Raw genomic sequence first — 13,398 nt, 5'->3', positions numbered from 1 at the left:
TTTATAAGAATTGTATTTTTCCTCTAAAAATCATATTTTTCAACTTTTGGGAAAAAAGATATGTGAATAGAGAAATAACAGGAGAAAATTTTGAGAAAAGAGAGATGTTGAAGGGAAATAATAAGAGAATATTTTGGGAAAAGAGAGGTGTATAAAAAACATAATATATTAATAAGATGATTTGTGACCAATGCCGCTACCTACAATATATTAATAAGAAATAGTATGTTCACAAATGCAACAAAAATCTATTTTGCATTTGAGATGCATAATTCAATGTAGAAGGTTTTTTAGTATTTTGCTTATCTATTTTACATATAAAAGTAAAAAAAAGCTAAGCTATTGTGAGTGCTCTAAGAAGCATTGGGAGGGTCTTCAAATTATAAGCAAATAGAGTTCAAAATTGCAACAAGCAGCATAACTGCACACAAACTAAAAAAATATCCAAGCAAGAAAAACAGAACGTTTCCTAAAACTATACATTGCATCAAAACAACCCAGATTCGAAAGCACTATATGCATTCAAAAACTGATTCTTAGGGTTCCTGTGACCCCATTGTGGGCAGCCTCATCTAAAATAATATGGGGAAAAAAAAAGGAAAAACACATTTGCCTCTTGGAGAATATAAGAAACAATTCCAAAGTCGTAAACAAACTTTATCAGAAATTGTTTTTCTAATTAAAATATTGTTGTCACTCTAGGGTTAACCTCTTTGACAGCAAGTGGTTCATACCACTGAGGGCCAAACCCAGCAGCTTTTCTTGCTTCCTCATTGAAAGGTGGCTTCAATGGTCCCCTGAAGTATGTCCTCACTATTGAGTGAAACTTCTGAATTACTTCATTTTCCTCTAGCGTTTTTTCACTTTCTCCTGCCCCACCTGGAGATGCCAAGCTGCCTGGATTCCAAGCAGGATTTTCGGCCCCTAGGCAAAGATATTTAAACCATTTAACCCCAGCAGCACAATGGGTAATCTCTTCTGGGTAAATCACTCTCTCTAGTAACTCTGCTGTCTCATTATCGCCTCCATTGCGAAACCGAGAAATGGTTGTGGGAAGCACATCAAGTCCTCTTGCCTGTGTTCAAACTCAAATTTGTTATTATTTATATTAAAAAAAAATTATTCACTAACACCATAGAGAAAGGGTGTACTCTAATGTTGCATTATAACTAAATGAACCAACACTACGTACAAGTCTGATGAAAGGATAAATATTTGGAGAAGTTCAAGAAAATGGAGCCATCACCACAAATGGTAGGATCAATTCATCTCAAAAATCCAGAACCAAGTTGCATGATTTGTAACTATGGCTCCATTTCTTCAATGCCTGCAATCAAGAAGATGGATTTTTACTAGCAGATGTATGCGTGAACAAAAAAAAAAAAATCAATTTCCATCTGCTTTGAATAGCAATGTTGATAGCCTAAGTTCATTAGAAACTAAATTTGAGAAAACAGATCCTTCCTGAATGAAAAAATATACTTGACTCCGGCCACCAGCTGATATCCCAGAGGTGATATATTTTGTAGTGAATAATTTAAACCATGTTGGTCCAAATGAATTCATTTTAAAATAAGAAAGTTGGTAAGGAAAAAACACCTCATGGACGCAATGCTCAACTGCCAGACGTGCTAAGAGATCAGTGGAAGTAGCAGTAGCAGAGTCCCAGAGGCCATCGTGAGCTGGTAATGCTCCATAAAAAGAACCCAGCCCCTCTAGCCGTTCTGCAAGGAGAGTGAAGTGTCTACCCTCATCCTGAGCCACCTTAACAAAATCGGTGAAGAAATCTCGTGGCATTGCAGCTTGCTTACCAAAGCGAGCTATTATATCATATAAAATTACAGATTTACATGACAGATAAGTAAGAGACAACACATGAGATAGATACAACAAGAAATTAATGCATCTACAAAAGAATAGATTTAAGTACATGAACATGTATATGAATAACAGAGGTGTGATTGCCTCACTTTCACTTTTGTAATGTAAAAACAAAATGAATATGATGCAGGAGAAGTAGAAAAAAAGAGTTTGGAAGCGTACTTTCAAAACTATGTTTTGAATGTATTAGAGTTTCAGATACTATAGGATTCCATATTGGATATAACAATAGAAGTGAGTGATTAATCTAGTATTGTTGGGTCCAAAGTAGATTTAATCATTTTTGTTTAAGTTGGTGTCTCAAAAATCAAAATGTTACATCAAAATCCAAACTTGGATGCTTCTCCATGTGTTTATCCTCCAAAGTTCTTCTATGCATAATTTGTGTAGTAGTACACTTCTGGGTTATCGCAAAAACAGTTTAAGGACACTCCAAAAAAGAAGTGTTATATAAAAGAATTCCCTTAATATAAACTCATAAGGAGACAGACAAGTTAAAGAAATAATACCCAAGACAAGTCAATAGCCCAGCTCTCAATGTGCACAAGACTATGCACAATGGCCTGCCTACTCTGCAAGCTACCTGCTTTTCCAAGCTTCGGCATGAGACTCGGTGACACCAACTTGATCTGCACAAAAGACTCATTTATGTGTTTCATTGAACAGTTAGCATAAAGTAGCTCATGGGCATGGGATTTGCAAGTACATTTTAATGTTAATATTTATCTATTAATCAGATTTCTTAATATGGTAATAATTAACTTATTATTTTTAAGAGACATCCTTGCATATGGTGTAAAATGGTCATGATTCTTAATTATTTGGAAGAGGTCCAATAAGAATATATATATACCCATTTGTACCATCTCTCAATGTAATGTATAGATACACCAAGTCATTTATAGATCATACAATAATATACTTGAGAATATTTCGGGAAAGAAAGATGCTTCTTTAGTGGAGCTTTGAACCCAACTATTATTTTATTGTAAAATTAGTTTAAGTCATACGACAAACAATTAGGAGAATGAAGTGGAACCTAGAAGAATAATGATGGAGATCTCCACAAGCACTTAAATGAAAACAAATAAGAGAACAAAGGATAAAATATCATATTATTTTGTATCATATAAAAAGAAAATCGCAAACTTTCAAACTCTGTCTCTTTTGTTGAGAGATACTTTTATATATGTGCATCTGGAGAGAGCAATTCTCAAAATTTTGAAGACTGTGAGAGAACGGTGATAACATTAAAAGATATATTGTTCAAAACTCTATGGGTGGATGGTTGCTATAAATAGTTCTTGCTTTGCTAATTTTGTAGTGTTTCCGGATGTGTTCTTTCCCTCTCCCTAAGTGGATATTTCTCTTGTATACTCTGTGTTTGAAAAAATTTATATAATTCAGGTGCTTGGAAAATATAAGACTATTTTATGTACATGAAAGGCTATAACTGTGCATATGAGTTAGATGCATTAAGATCATGCGAGAAATCTTTTCTATGGTTGTGAAGAGATGTAAATATTAGACGGTTGGTAATTAGTGAAGTCCATCATAATTCGGTTATTCGCAGGTCGATACAATTGTGTTTAGTTATAATGACTAATTGATAGGCTCTTGAACTCTTGTGAAAGTCCAAACCTATTTATTTGATTAGTGCAATGAGATGAAACTGTTTATATATTTTCTTGTCAGATTAACATTTATATCAATCAACATGTGTTATAAAAATGAAAATGTATCATGTACATTTTTGTGGGTTTATGCAAATTTGTAAATACCATCTATTTCACAGCCTCTTTAATTCTCTTAAAATTTGTTAAACACGTGGACATTTTTGTAAATCCTATCAAAGTTTAGTTGAACCTTTGCTTGATAATAACATGAAATGAACATAAGCATTTGTTATAAGATCCATGCTGGCTACTATCAACGGTTTCATGTGATTCTTATCATCATGATAGAAAGTTCAATCTTGGGCTCCGTTTCTTTTCTTTTGGTGTAAAATATTTTCTGTCGGAAAATGTTTCAATTGAAAACATTTTCAAGGAAAACTGGTTATTGTCTGGTGTTTGGTGGCAAAGCTTTTTTTTTTTTCTAATTAAAAATAAATAAAAAAACCATGACCAAAAATGCTCTAAAAACACCATGACCATTAGAGCTGTCAATTTTTTACACAACTCACGAACCCAACATGAAATTAAAGAGTTAGGATTAATGAGTTTGTCCCATTTAATTCAATGAGTCGGGTTAGGATTGACCTATATAATCTTATATTCATGCTCCGACACGACTCGAACCCATTATGCGACATAATGGTTTACAAATTTTTGACATGACCCGCGAACTAGAAACGAACCAGATACATAATCTCGACGCAACCCAAACTCCTCACACGAATACGAATTGTTACCCTAAGTCGACCATCACCCCCTCACCCAAAATCAGCATACAGTAGCAAAATCACCACACAAACACCGAATTCAAAAAATCACACGGAGATAGAGACTGAAAAATGGGTTTGAACAAAATTTTCGGTTGCCCCAAATATCCAATAATATAAAATAAAAACACCAAATCCTTTACATATTATAGACGGAATATTCGAGCAAAGAGGCAGTGGCTTTTGGGCTTTAAAATTCTTATAATATGATTACGTCTTATTATATTATCATTGATAGGATCTATCTATATAAAGAGAGCATTTCAGGGAGTTGAAGTGCACGTACGTTGGAGAGCCTTGCGGGGCGATCTGGGACGGGGAGGTCCCGGGACGGGTCGTAGGGCTGAGTGATGGTCCCCTGGAGCCACTGAGAAGCGACTGAGTCGCCGAGCCGCGCCTTCTCGAATGGGTCCGCTGTGTTGAGGACTCCAACCGCTGCTTCCACAAGGGTCTCGGCTCGGTCTTGCCGCCGGCTCATTTTCCCTGTCGCCACTCTGCTCTGCAGATTGCAATGAATAATAATAGATTATTAGATAATTGCATAAACGACACGTATACCAACACAAAACGACGGGAACTTGTTGGAGGTCACGTGATCCTATAGAGGAGTATTTTATTTATTTAATTATTTTATATATAACAATCTAGGACTAATAAATAATAAATCTTTGGTTAGAAATATTTGAGGTAAAGTTTCATTTTAATATTTAAAAAATTAATTAGATAAATCAGAGTATATGATTTTGGTATATGATCTTCAAAATAATTTATTTCTTTAATTTATTGTATTTTACAAAATTTATAAATACTGAGATAGTAAAAACTTCAAATTTTAAGAAGGTCAACAATATATGAGTTAAAATTAAGGGAAAAGATCAAAACACCCTTGTGTGATTTGTGGTTTTATAATTTCACTCTTTGGATTTCTAATTTTGTTAATTAAATTTTTGGATAATTGTTCTTATAGATTGGATATGGAAATTTTCTTTTATCCTTAAGAAATTAAAAAACCAAAAAAAGACCCTTTGGCCAATGAGTAATAATATTCATCGCCCCAATCACCCCCTCTCCCCAAAGCTTATGTAGTGTGGTTTTCAAACTAAAAAATGAATCTTCATGCATTAACTACTATAATCGACAACGCCATATAAGCTTTGAAGGGACGGGGATTAATGTGATTGATGTATAGCATTACTCTTGGCCCATGGGCAATGGGCAAGGAGGTTTTTTGCGTATTTGTTTGTTTGTTTGGTTTTTTATATTGCAAATTTGAATTCCTAAACCTTTTACCTCATAATTTCCTTGAAGCAAATTTCAAGACACTGACTCATTTACAGTTATTACCACTACATTCTAGGTGCAGAAGTTATGTGGAGAAAGGGGATAGAAATCGCAGTTTCTGCTGCTGTGGAGCAGCATAGTCTCATGGTCTGTTTGTTGATGAGATTCGGACAATTTGCACATTGTGAGGAATTTTTACAGAGATGAAAAGAAATCTTTCAAGAAAATCTGCTCTTTGTGAAATTTGAATTACACAAAATGTATACCAGGTATAGACTTCTCTTTAGTTCACCTCATGATTATTATATCAAAAGCGATTAACGATTAGCAGTTAGTCATTTTCACCCCTAGATATAGCAAAGGTGCAAAACAAGCAAGAATTATGAACTCAATTTTAAGAAGATATCGTCAACGTATTTAGGAATACTACATACCCGAAAACTTAGAAAATGACAAAAAAAAAAAAAAAAAAAAAAAAAAAGGAAGAAAAATATCAGATTGAAAATTCAGGCTTCAATGAATTTGGAATGACTAAAATCTTGACAGGCAATTGATGTGAGTCCTCATAGAAGAAAGTATGTAGTAAATATCATTTTGTATCACAGTCACTGTTGTTACGATGCACAATAATGATGAATAATACTGAAACGAAAAAAGAGAGTAAGAAAAAATTGAGACAAATTTACGTGGTTCGACAATGTGCCTACATCCACAGGAGAGTGCGGTTATATTTCAATATTCAATGATCTAGGATTACAACATAACATACTTATAAAAAAAACCCTAATTGTACGGACGTATTTTGAAAAACCCCAAAATACCCCATACCGTACCTTAATTACGCTCACAACCTTACTCTCTATGCCTGAGAGAATATGAGTCACTTGTTCCAACAATTACCCTTATATCACTAGCATATGATTTCTCCCTCCCTCTATTGGTTGACAATCCTGATTTCCATAAAGCAGCCAACTGCAAGATCATTGATGTAGTGCTAGGATGATCAATCAAATACTGCTTGTCTTCTCGTACATCTGCAACAGATCATATCCAAACTTACATGGCTAAATTTAAATCGGCTTGTATTGGTTAAATATTAAGATTGATATATTTCAACTAGTAAAATTAATCCATACCAAGTTTGTTTCCTACAAACACTATTGGCACAGTTGGGCGGATTCACTGAAAGCCAAGAAATAAATGTGTCAGACTGATACTGGAGGATCACCCATTAATTAACCAAAGAAACTAGGAACAAATGTAATTGGGTTTTGATGAAAAACCTTATTGGAGATATTCTCATAGCTGATGAGAGAGGTCAACAAAAAATATTTGCACCTCTGTAACTCAAAGCCCTCAACCTGTTATAATCCTCCTGTATTCACCAAAAAATCAAATTCAAGTTGCTGATGCTTAATTTTTACCAATTTTTTAGCCTAAAATATAAATTTCTATGTACAAGCTCTCTTATACAGAATTATAGCAGCATACTGATTTCACCCATGAAGCAATTGCTTACCAGCAGTGTCCCATAGTCCAAGGTTAACTGTGCTACCATCAACCAACCGCGACATTAGCAGTAAAGTTGTCGAACACAGTGGGCAATGGGCATATACCCTATAAGAATTTGAAGAAAGAAAACAAATATCATAATGTAATTACTAGAATAGTTAGACTGTGAGTTTATTCTTAATCGTACATATTAAAGCTGGATTTGTATGAAAAAGTATACCGAGGGAAAGGAATTGCTGGTATAAGATATGAGCATGCAAGTCTTTTTAACAGCTCCACCACCAACTGTGATGAATCTTGTTGTGCGTCGTTTCCTTCACAGAAGTTTCAAGAGCCTGTTTGCGTCACCAGGCTATAGCTGTCAACTAAATATCTATTCCATGTATGATTACTGCATGCTTGGACATATACAGCAATCTTGAAAGAATTTACATGTTATTTTAGAGGTGGAAATCTAGAAAGAAACAAAAAATACAGTTCTTTAATAAACATCCAATTACCTTAATTTCCCACTATGACAAAAATGCATGTCCCTTTGAAATTGTTGAGGTTGCCATTTCACAGTTCCAACATATGATACAGCAGACACTTGTCATCTTATTTGGAAAGCAAATTACCATGGCACTTTATTAACAGAGGCAATTACTCTTGTGTCTGTTGGGATGGAGGAAGTGAGATGTTTTATCCAAAACCTTTTTCTTATAAACTTCATGTTAACCTCGACCCACGTAGTGACAACCCTAATGAGTGCTCTTTCATCTGCTCCTCGTTTGTTAATTGCCAGAAGAAGAACATTCTCAAAATACTTCTCAGAAAGAGTCAAGCACTTAACTGTGGCCCTTAGTATTGCAAGAAACTCAGGGTCAGTCTTCAGATCCTGCATATAAGACCAAAAAAACCAAAAAAAAAAAGAGAAGAGAATGAAGTGAAATGTAGCCTTTCTAGAAGATGAAATTCCCAGCCTTAGAGACCATGGATAATATAAGTTGCACAAAGTTTCTTCATTAGCTCCCAAGAAAATGACATCACTCTGTTTTGATTCAACAAGCCCCTGAATTCCCATGAGAGACCCAAACAATTGCAAGCCAAAGTGGCATGCTATAACTCAATTAACAGCAAGATGCGAGGTAAAAATGAGAACAATTGCACACCTTGTTGATGTCATTTCAGAATTCATTTTTATAGTGATTCAGAGTAGCATTGATCTGCGCTTTGCTCCTTGTAAGAGGTACCAAAAGCTAAGAGGAACGAAACATATAAGCATATAAACATATAATGATATAAGCATAGAGCTCAAAAATGATAGAATGCAAAACTGAAAAGAAACCCTCCAAATGAGACATCTACCAAAGTGAAAATCACCCACCTATATCTGTAGATGAAAAACAGATTGTGCTGTTAGGACCTCCAACAGAGCCAAAAATAAACCACCTGGAAAATGGGAAGCCCTTGAATTTGTTGTATGCCATAAGCATCTACGTCAACCTATCGTTTTAAACCAAGACGATCAACATATAGAAGTTAGAAGCAATATGAGAGTATAATGTTTAGGAACAATTTCCACTTAATTAGTTGAATTACTGGTAAGAGATATCCGGTGAAATTGGAGCGTAAACTAAAAATGATGAGTAATATACCTGAATCAGTCGAAGCTGCATGGGTGATTAAATTTTCTTCTTGCTGAGGCAGATACTGTAAGTCTATCTCTGGAATGTGAGCGATCTTGGGCCAATCCTCACCTATGTGTCTCTTGCATCTTTGCAATAGGATGGGACAATCCACAATTGTTAGCTTCTGCAAAGACGTTAGCCTACGCATTCCTTCGGGGAGTGATGCCAATCTGGAGCATCCACGAATTTGAAGCACTTGAAGTGATTTGCAGTTGTGGATCCACTCTGGTATAGCCGTCAAGCTTTCACAATCTGAAATCATGAGTTTTTGTAGAGAGATAGCATGTTGCAGTCCCAAGGGGAGAGACACCAATTTTGGAAGTCTTGAGAAGCAAAGGGAGAGGAGGCTCGTAAGGCCCTGCCATTGCATCCCATCCTCATCGTTGGCTAGCTCAAGGTCAGGACAATCCTCAAGATATAGGTATTGAAGGGCAGTGAGATGTTGTATACATAGGGAGAGAGACTTTAATATCTGGCAACCATATATCGTCAAAGACTCAAGAGAAGAGAGATTTTGCAGTGGCAAAGTTTCTAGATCGGTAATGAAACTAAATTTTATATTCTTCAATTTTGAGAGAGGAGTGAATGGAGAGGAGTCTGTTGCTGTTGACGTTGGGCTTTGCGGTGCGGCCATATTCATCATCATTGTCTGTTGCAGTGGCTTTGAGCTAGCTTTTGTTAGGACCAACTCTTCTTCAAGATGTGGAAACATTGGCATGGAAGTCAACATAGGACAAGATTCGATCACTAATTTTGAAAGACGAGGAAAGCAAGGGAATAAATGATGCTCCCTCATTTCAACGGAATTATGACTATCCCTATTTACCTCCACGGAAGAATCCCTCCTCCTCCACCACCCCTTGAGATTAGGGCATTCAGCGAGCCAGATATACTTGAGGGATGGAAAAAATGGTGTTGGTGCCGTTGAAGAAGAAGACAACTCATTGCTATCACCATCGTCTGATATGTACTCAATAGCCTCCAAATCCATAAGAGAAAGCTCCTTAAGGAAAGGCAGTTGACTCATTAATGATGGTAGATATTGGATTTTCATACAAGACACTAATCGAAATGTAACAAGATTTTTGAGCAACAAAATCCAACTCGGAGGCTTTGAACCCCGATAGTATTTTAAGAAAAGATTTTTCAAATTTGGGTGTGGTTGGAAGCCTTTCAATGACGCTTCATCCTCAACAACATCTGAATTCTCGACATCTCCTTCAGCACTCCACCATATATGCAAAGTATGAAGATGTTGTTTCTCATTTAAACTTGCAGCCTTACATTCTGACGCAACACCCTTCTCATGTCCCAGATTTCTAATCTCTAGCGCTCCTCTCAGCATATTTAATCTGTTTAGTTCTTGTAAACCACTGCTACCACTATGTCTGGAATGAGAATCCGAGTGGACAAAAAATGTGGATAACGTCTGAAGATTAGTCAGTTGTCCCAATCCAAGTGGCATATAAGACAAACTGCATCCATTTATCTCAAGATGCCTAAGGTTGACTAATTTTGTAATGTCTCTTGGCAATTCTTTTAGTGACCTACAATGGGAGAGTCTTAGTGTTTGCAAATTTTGCAAACTGGTTATAGAATCAGGCAGCTTCTTCATCTTTGTGTTTTCAGAAAGATCGAGATATCTTAAATGCTTCAACTTCCCAATAGAGCTTAAATTTTGAAACCTATCAAGAGGCAGCTCAAGTCTAAAATCATAATACTTATTCAAATCCAACACGCGTAAGAACTTGGAACTTGAAAAAGTTGCATCAGAATCAATATTATCCTCAAAGTACTGTCCAAAGCAAAGAAATGTTCGCACCCTACTTGCTTTACACAATAAAGTTGGAACTCCACGTGAAATATTTATACCATAAGCAACTGATACATGACGAGCTTTCTCATCAATGTTTCTCTTCTTATCATCTAATGTGGTGATCAACGATCCTGCCACTGATTTGGCAAGATCATGCATGAGATCGTGCATTTTGCATTCAATTACATTACCAAACTCATCCGTTTCAGCTTCTTGAAAGAATGATCTCCATAATAAATCCATAAAATACTCATTACCAACATCTTCCAAGAATCGGTTTTCATCTGATAAGACAAACCCTTGTGCTATCCAAAGCTTAATGAGTGTTGATTTTTGAATCTTGTAATCCTTTGGAAACAAACTACAATACGCAAAGCAATGCTTCAAGTGTGAACGAAGATGATCGTAACTCAGCTTTAGAGTTGGTAAAATGTCATTTTCTTTCTGGGATATTTTTGAGAGTTCATTGTCCTTCAAAGACAACCACTCTATTTCAGGATTTTTTTGGGAGCGCAATAAACCTCCGATTGTCCTTATGGCTAGAGGGACACCTAAACACTTTTGTAGGATCTCCCTTCCAAGTGAGATGATTCTTGAACTCTCTGGCTCTTGTCCATTCTCAAACGCCTCCTCCTTAAATAAAGACCATGATGCGTCTTCGTCTAAACCTCTTAAGAAATATGATTGAACTGTCCCAATAATCCTTCCAACGCTTTTAGAGTGGATGGTATTTGCCACGACTTCATTACGGGTAGTCACTAATATTCTACTGCCTCTTGCACCACCCATCAGCACATCTATCAAGCTAGACCATTTTGCACGGTCCTCATTCCACACATCATCCAACACGAGGAAGTATTTCTTGCCTTCGATTTCTTTTGAAAGATGGTATACCAATGTATCCATTTCACCGGCTTTTGGTTTCTTCTTTGTTGCAGATTCTAAGATTTTTGAAACAATATTTTTAACATCGAAGATATCAGAGACACATACCCACATTTTGAGGTCAAAGTGTTTTTGGATTTGCTCATCATTGAATACAAGTTGAGCGAGTGTAGTCTTTCCCAATCCACCAATGCCAACAATTGGAAGGACTAAAACATTCTCTTCAATGTTGGAGTCCATCAGAAGGTGTATAACAGCCTTCTTATCATCCTCTCGACCAATAACTATTTCCGCACGTACCAAAGAATGAGTGTTATCCCTCTCCCTGTTCCCAACTCGTGTCTCTTCAACCTGGCGTACCTCCAAATGGAATCTCTGCCTCTCGGCGTCGATGGCAGCTAGCCTTTGTGTCATGGCTTTAATCTTGTGGGCTATTTTACGACGAAAGGCAAGTTGGTTTGATTCGGAAAAGAAAATGCGTACCTTTTTGGCCTTCTTATCACGGGTCATTATTTCTCTTTGCAGAGCTTCAGTTGAAACCTCATCCAGCAAGTCATCAGCATCATACATGGCATCTTCTAGCTTTCCCAGCCAATCTTTGACAGCATGGTTCCCTGCAGCATGTTTCTCCTCTGCGTCCAGAAGCACAGCTTTGATAGTTGAAACGGTGCTCATGAGGCTTTCAACCTCATCTTTGACACCCCATAGCAGTCCGATCTCTTTGGCAGCCAGTGAGCCCAGAGTCCCAATGATTCCCTCGGCAACAACGGAGAGAAGCAGTTCCGCCATTTCCTAATAGTGAGTGAAAGAATGCTCAAACTCTTGAACAAGCAGTTGAAGGGTAGAATGAAGAAATGGTTTTACAAGATATGTTTTGACAAGATATCGACAAGAAATAAGACTGGTTAAGAAATAAGATATGTTTTAACAAGATATTTCTGTAATGCCGTAGATGAGATAGGCCACATTCAATGAGCATAATTAATTGATTGACCACGACACACCACCTACTCACCCACAATACCATTTCAAACCAGACGGCTAGTTAATGGCATTTCGAAGAAGGAAAGAAAATTGTTGACGTCAACAAGACGAAGGAGAGGTCACTTTTTCTCTGTAGATGTGAGAATGGAGAATTTGAAGGGAGTTTGTATAGCGGAAGATTAACGTGAGTTGTTTGTTCTTTTATTATTTTTAAGTAAGAGAGTCACGTGTTATATTTTTTTGCCTTGGATTTCTGTAGAGAAATCTAAGCTCTCAGAGCATCCAATCTTTTTTCAGCTGAATAGTTGCTAATTAATTAATATGAGAATGGGTGACGTACAGTGTCAATTTATGTTAAAGTGGGGTTAGGTTTTGAATAAGAATACCCATCCCCATTATTAATCAACGCATCATGTCATCTTTTTCGATTTTCTTCTTTCTTTTCCGATTTTCTTCACCTGCTCCCACTTATCCCTTTCTTTTCCTTTGTTTTTCTTCTCTTTCTTCCTTTCTCTCCCTTCTTATATCTGCCAAATTGCAGGGCCGGCTGAATGCCTTAGCAAATTAGGCAATTGCTTAAGACCCCGAATTAAATAAGGCTCCAAATCGTAACAGTATAATTAAGTTTTCTTTATAAAATACAAAATTAAGGTCCTAATTATGACAAAAGGTAAATTAGAGTTTAACCTATTGTAATTTATAATTATTGGAGCAATTGTCTTAGATTATCAATTAATGAAACGTGTAAATTAGGATTAAGAGTAATAAATAAGGTTTAACCTATTGGGATATAAGAATGAGAAAGTGTGAAAATACCTGCAATCTACTTTAAGTATGAAAATATTTACTAAGATATGATGTTGATTTTCCATAATATAATTTTTGTTGCTTTATTAATTATCTGCTTGATACAACTATTTATAGAA

The 13,398-nt window shown here is 36.2% G+C and overlaps 1 protein-coding gene across 2 annotated transcripts; it reads right to left on the bottom strand.

The window, feature by feature from the left end:
- Positions 1–408: 408 nt before the first annotated feature.
- On the bottom strand, positions 409–12,318 carry LOC132178435 (disease resistance protein RGA2-like). 2 transcript variants are annotated; one of them, XM_059590882.1, is made up of 5 exons: positions 11,972–12,318; positions 4,611–4,823; positions 2,391–2,510; positions 1,600–1,830; positions 409–1,075 (listed from the first exon to the last, which is right to left on the bottom strand). In XM_059590882.1, the coding sequence occupies exons 1-5, from the start codon at positions 12,275–12,277 to the stop codon at positions 680–682; spliced, it is 1,266 nt and encodes a 421-aa protein (XP_059446865.1). In that variant the 5' UTR covers positions 12,278–12,318; the 3' UTR covers positions 409–679. The 2 variants fall into 2 exon arrangements, with proteins under 2 accessions (XP_059446865.1, XP_059446859.1); XM_059590876.1 differs by having other exon boundaries at positions 1,600–1,755; positions 11,972–12,317.
- Positions 12,319–13,398: the final 1,080 nt, after the last annotated feature.

This window comes from Corylus avellana, chromosome ca1 (genome assembly GCF_901000735.1).
Source record: "Corylus avellana chromosome ca1, CavTom2PMs-1.0".
Lineage (NCBI taxonomy): Eukaryota > Viridiplantae > Streptophyta > Magnoliopsida > Fagales > Betulaceae > Corylus > Corylus avellana.
Note: the sequence above shows the minus strand (reverse complement) of the source record. Positions and strands in the feature narration are given on the sequence as shown.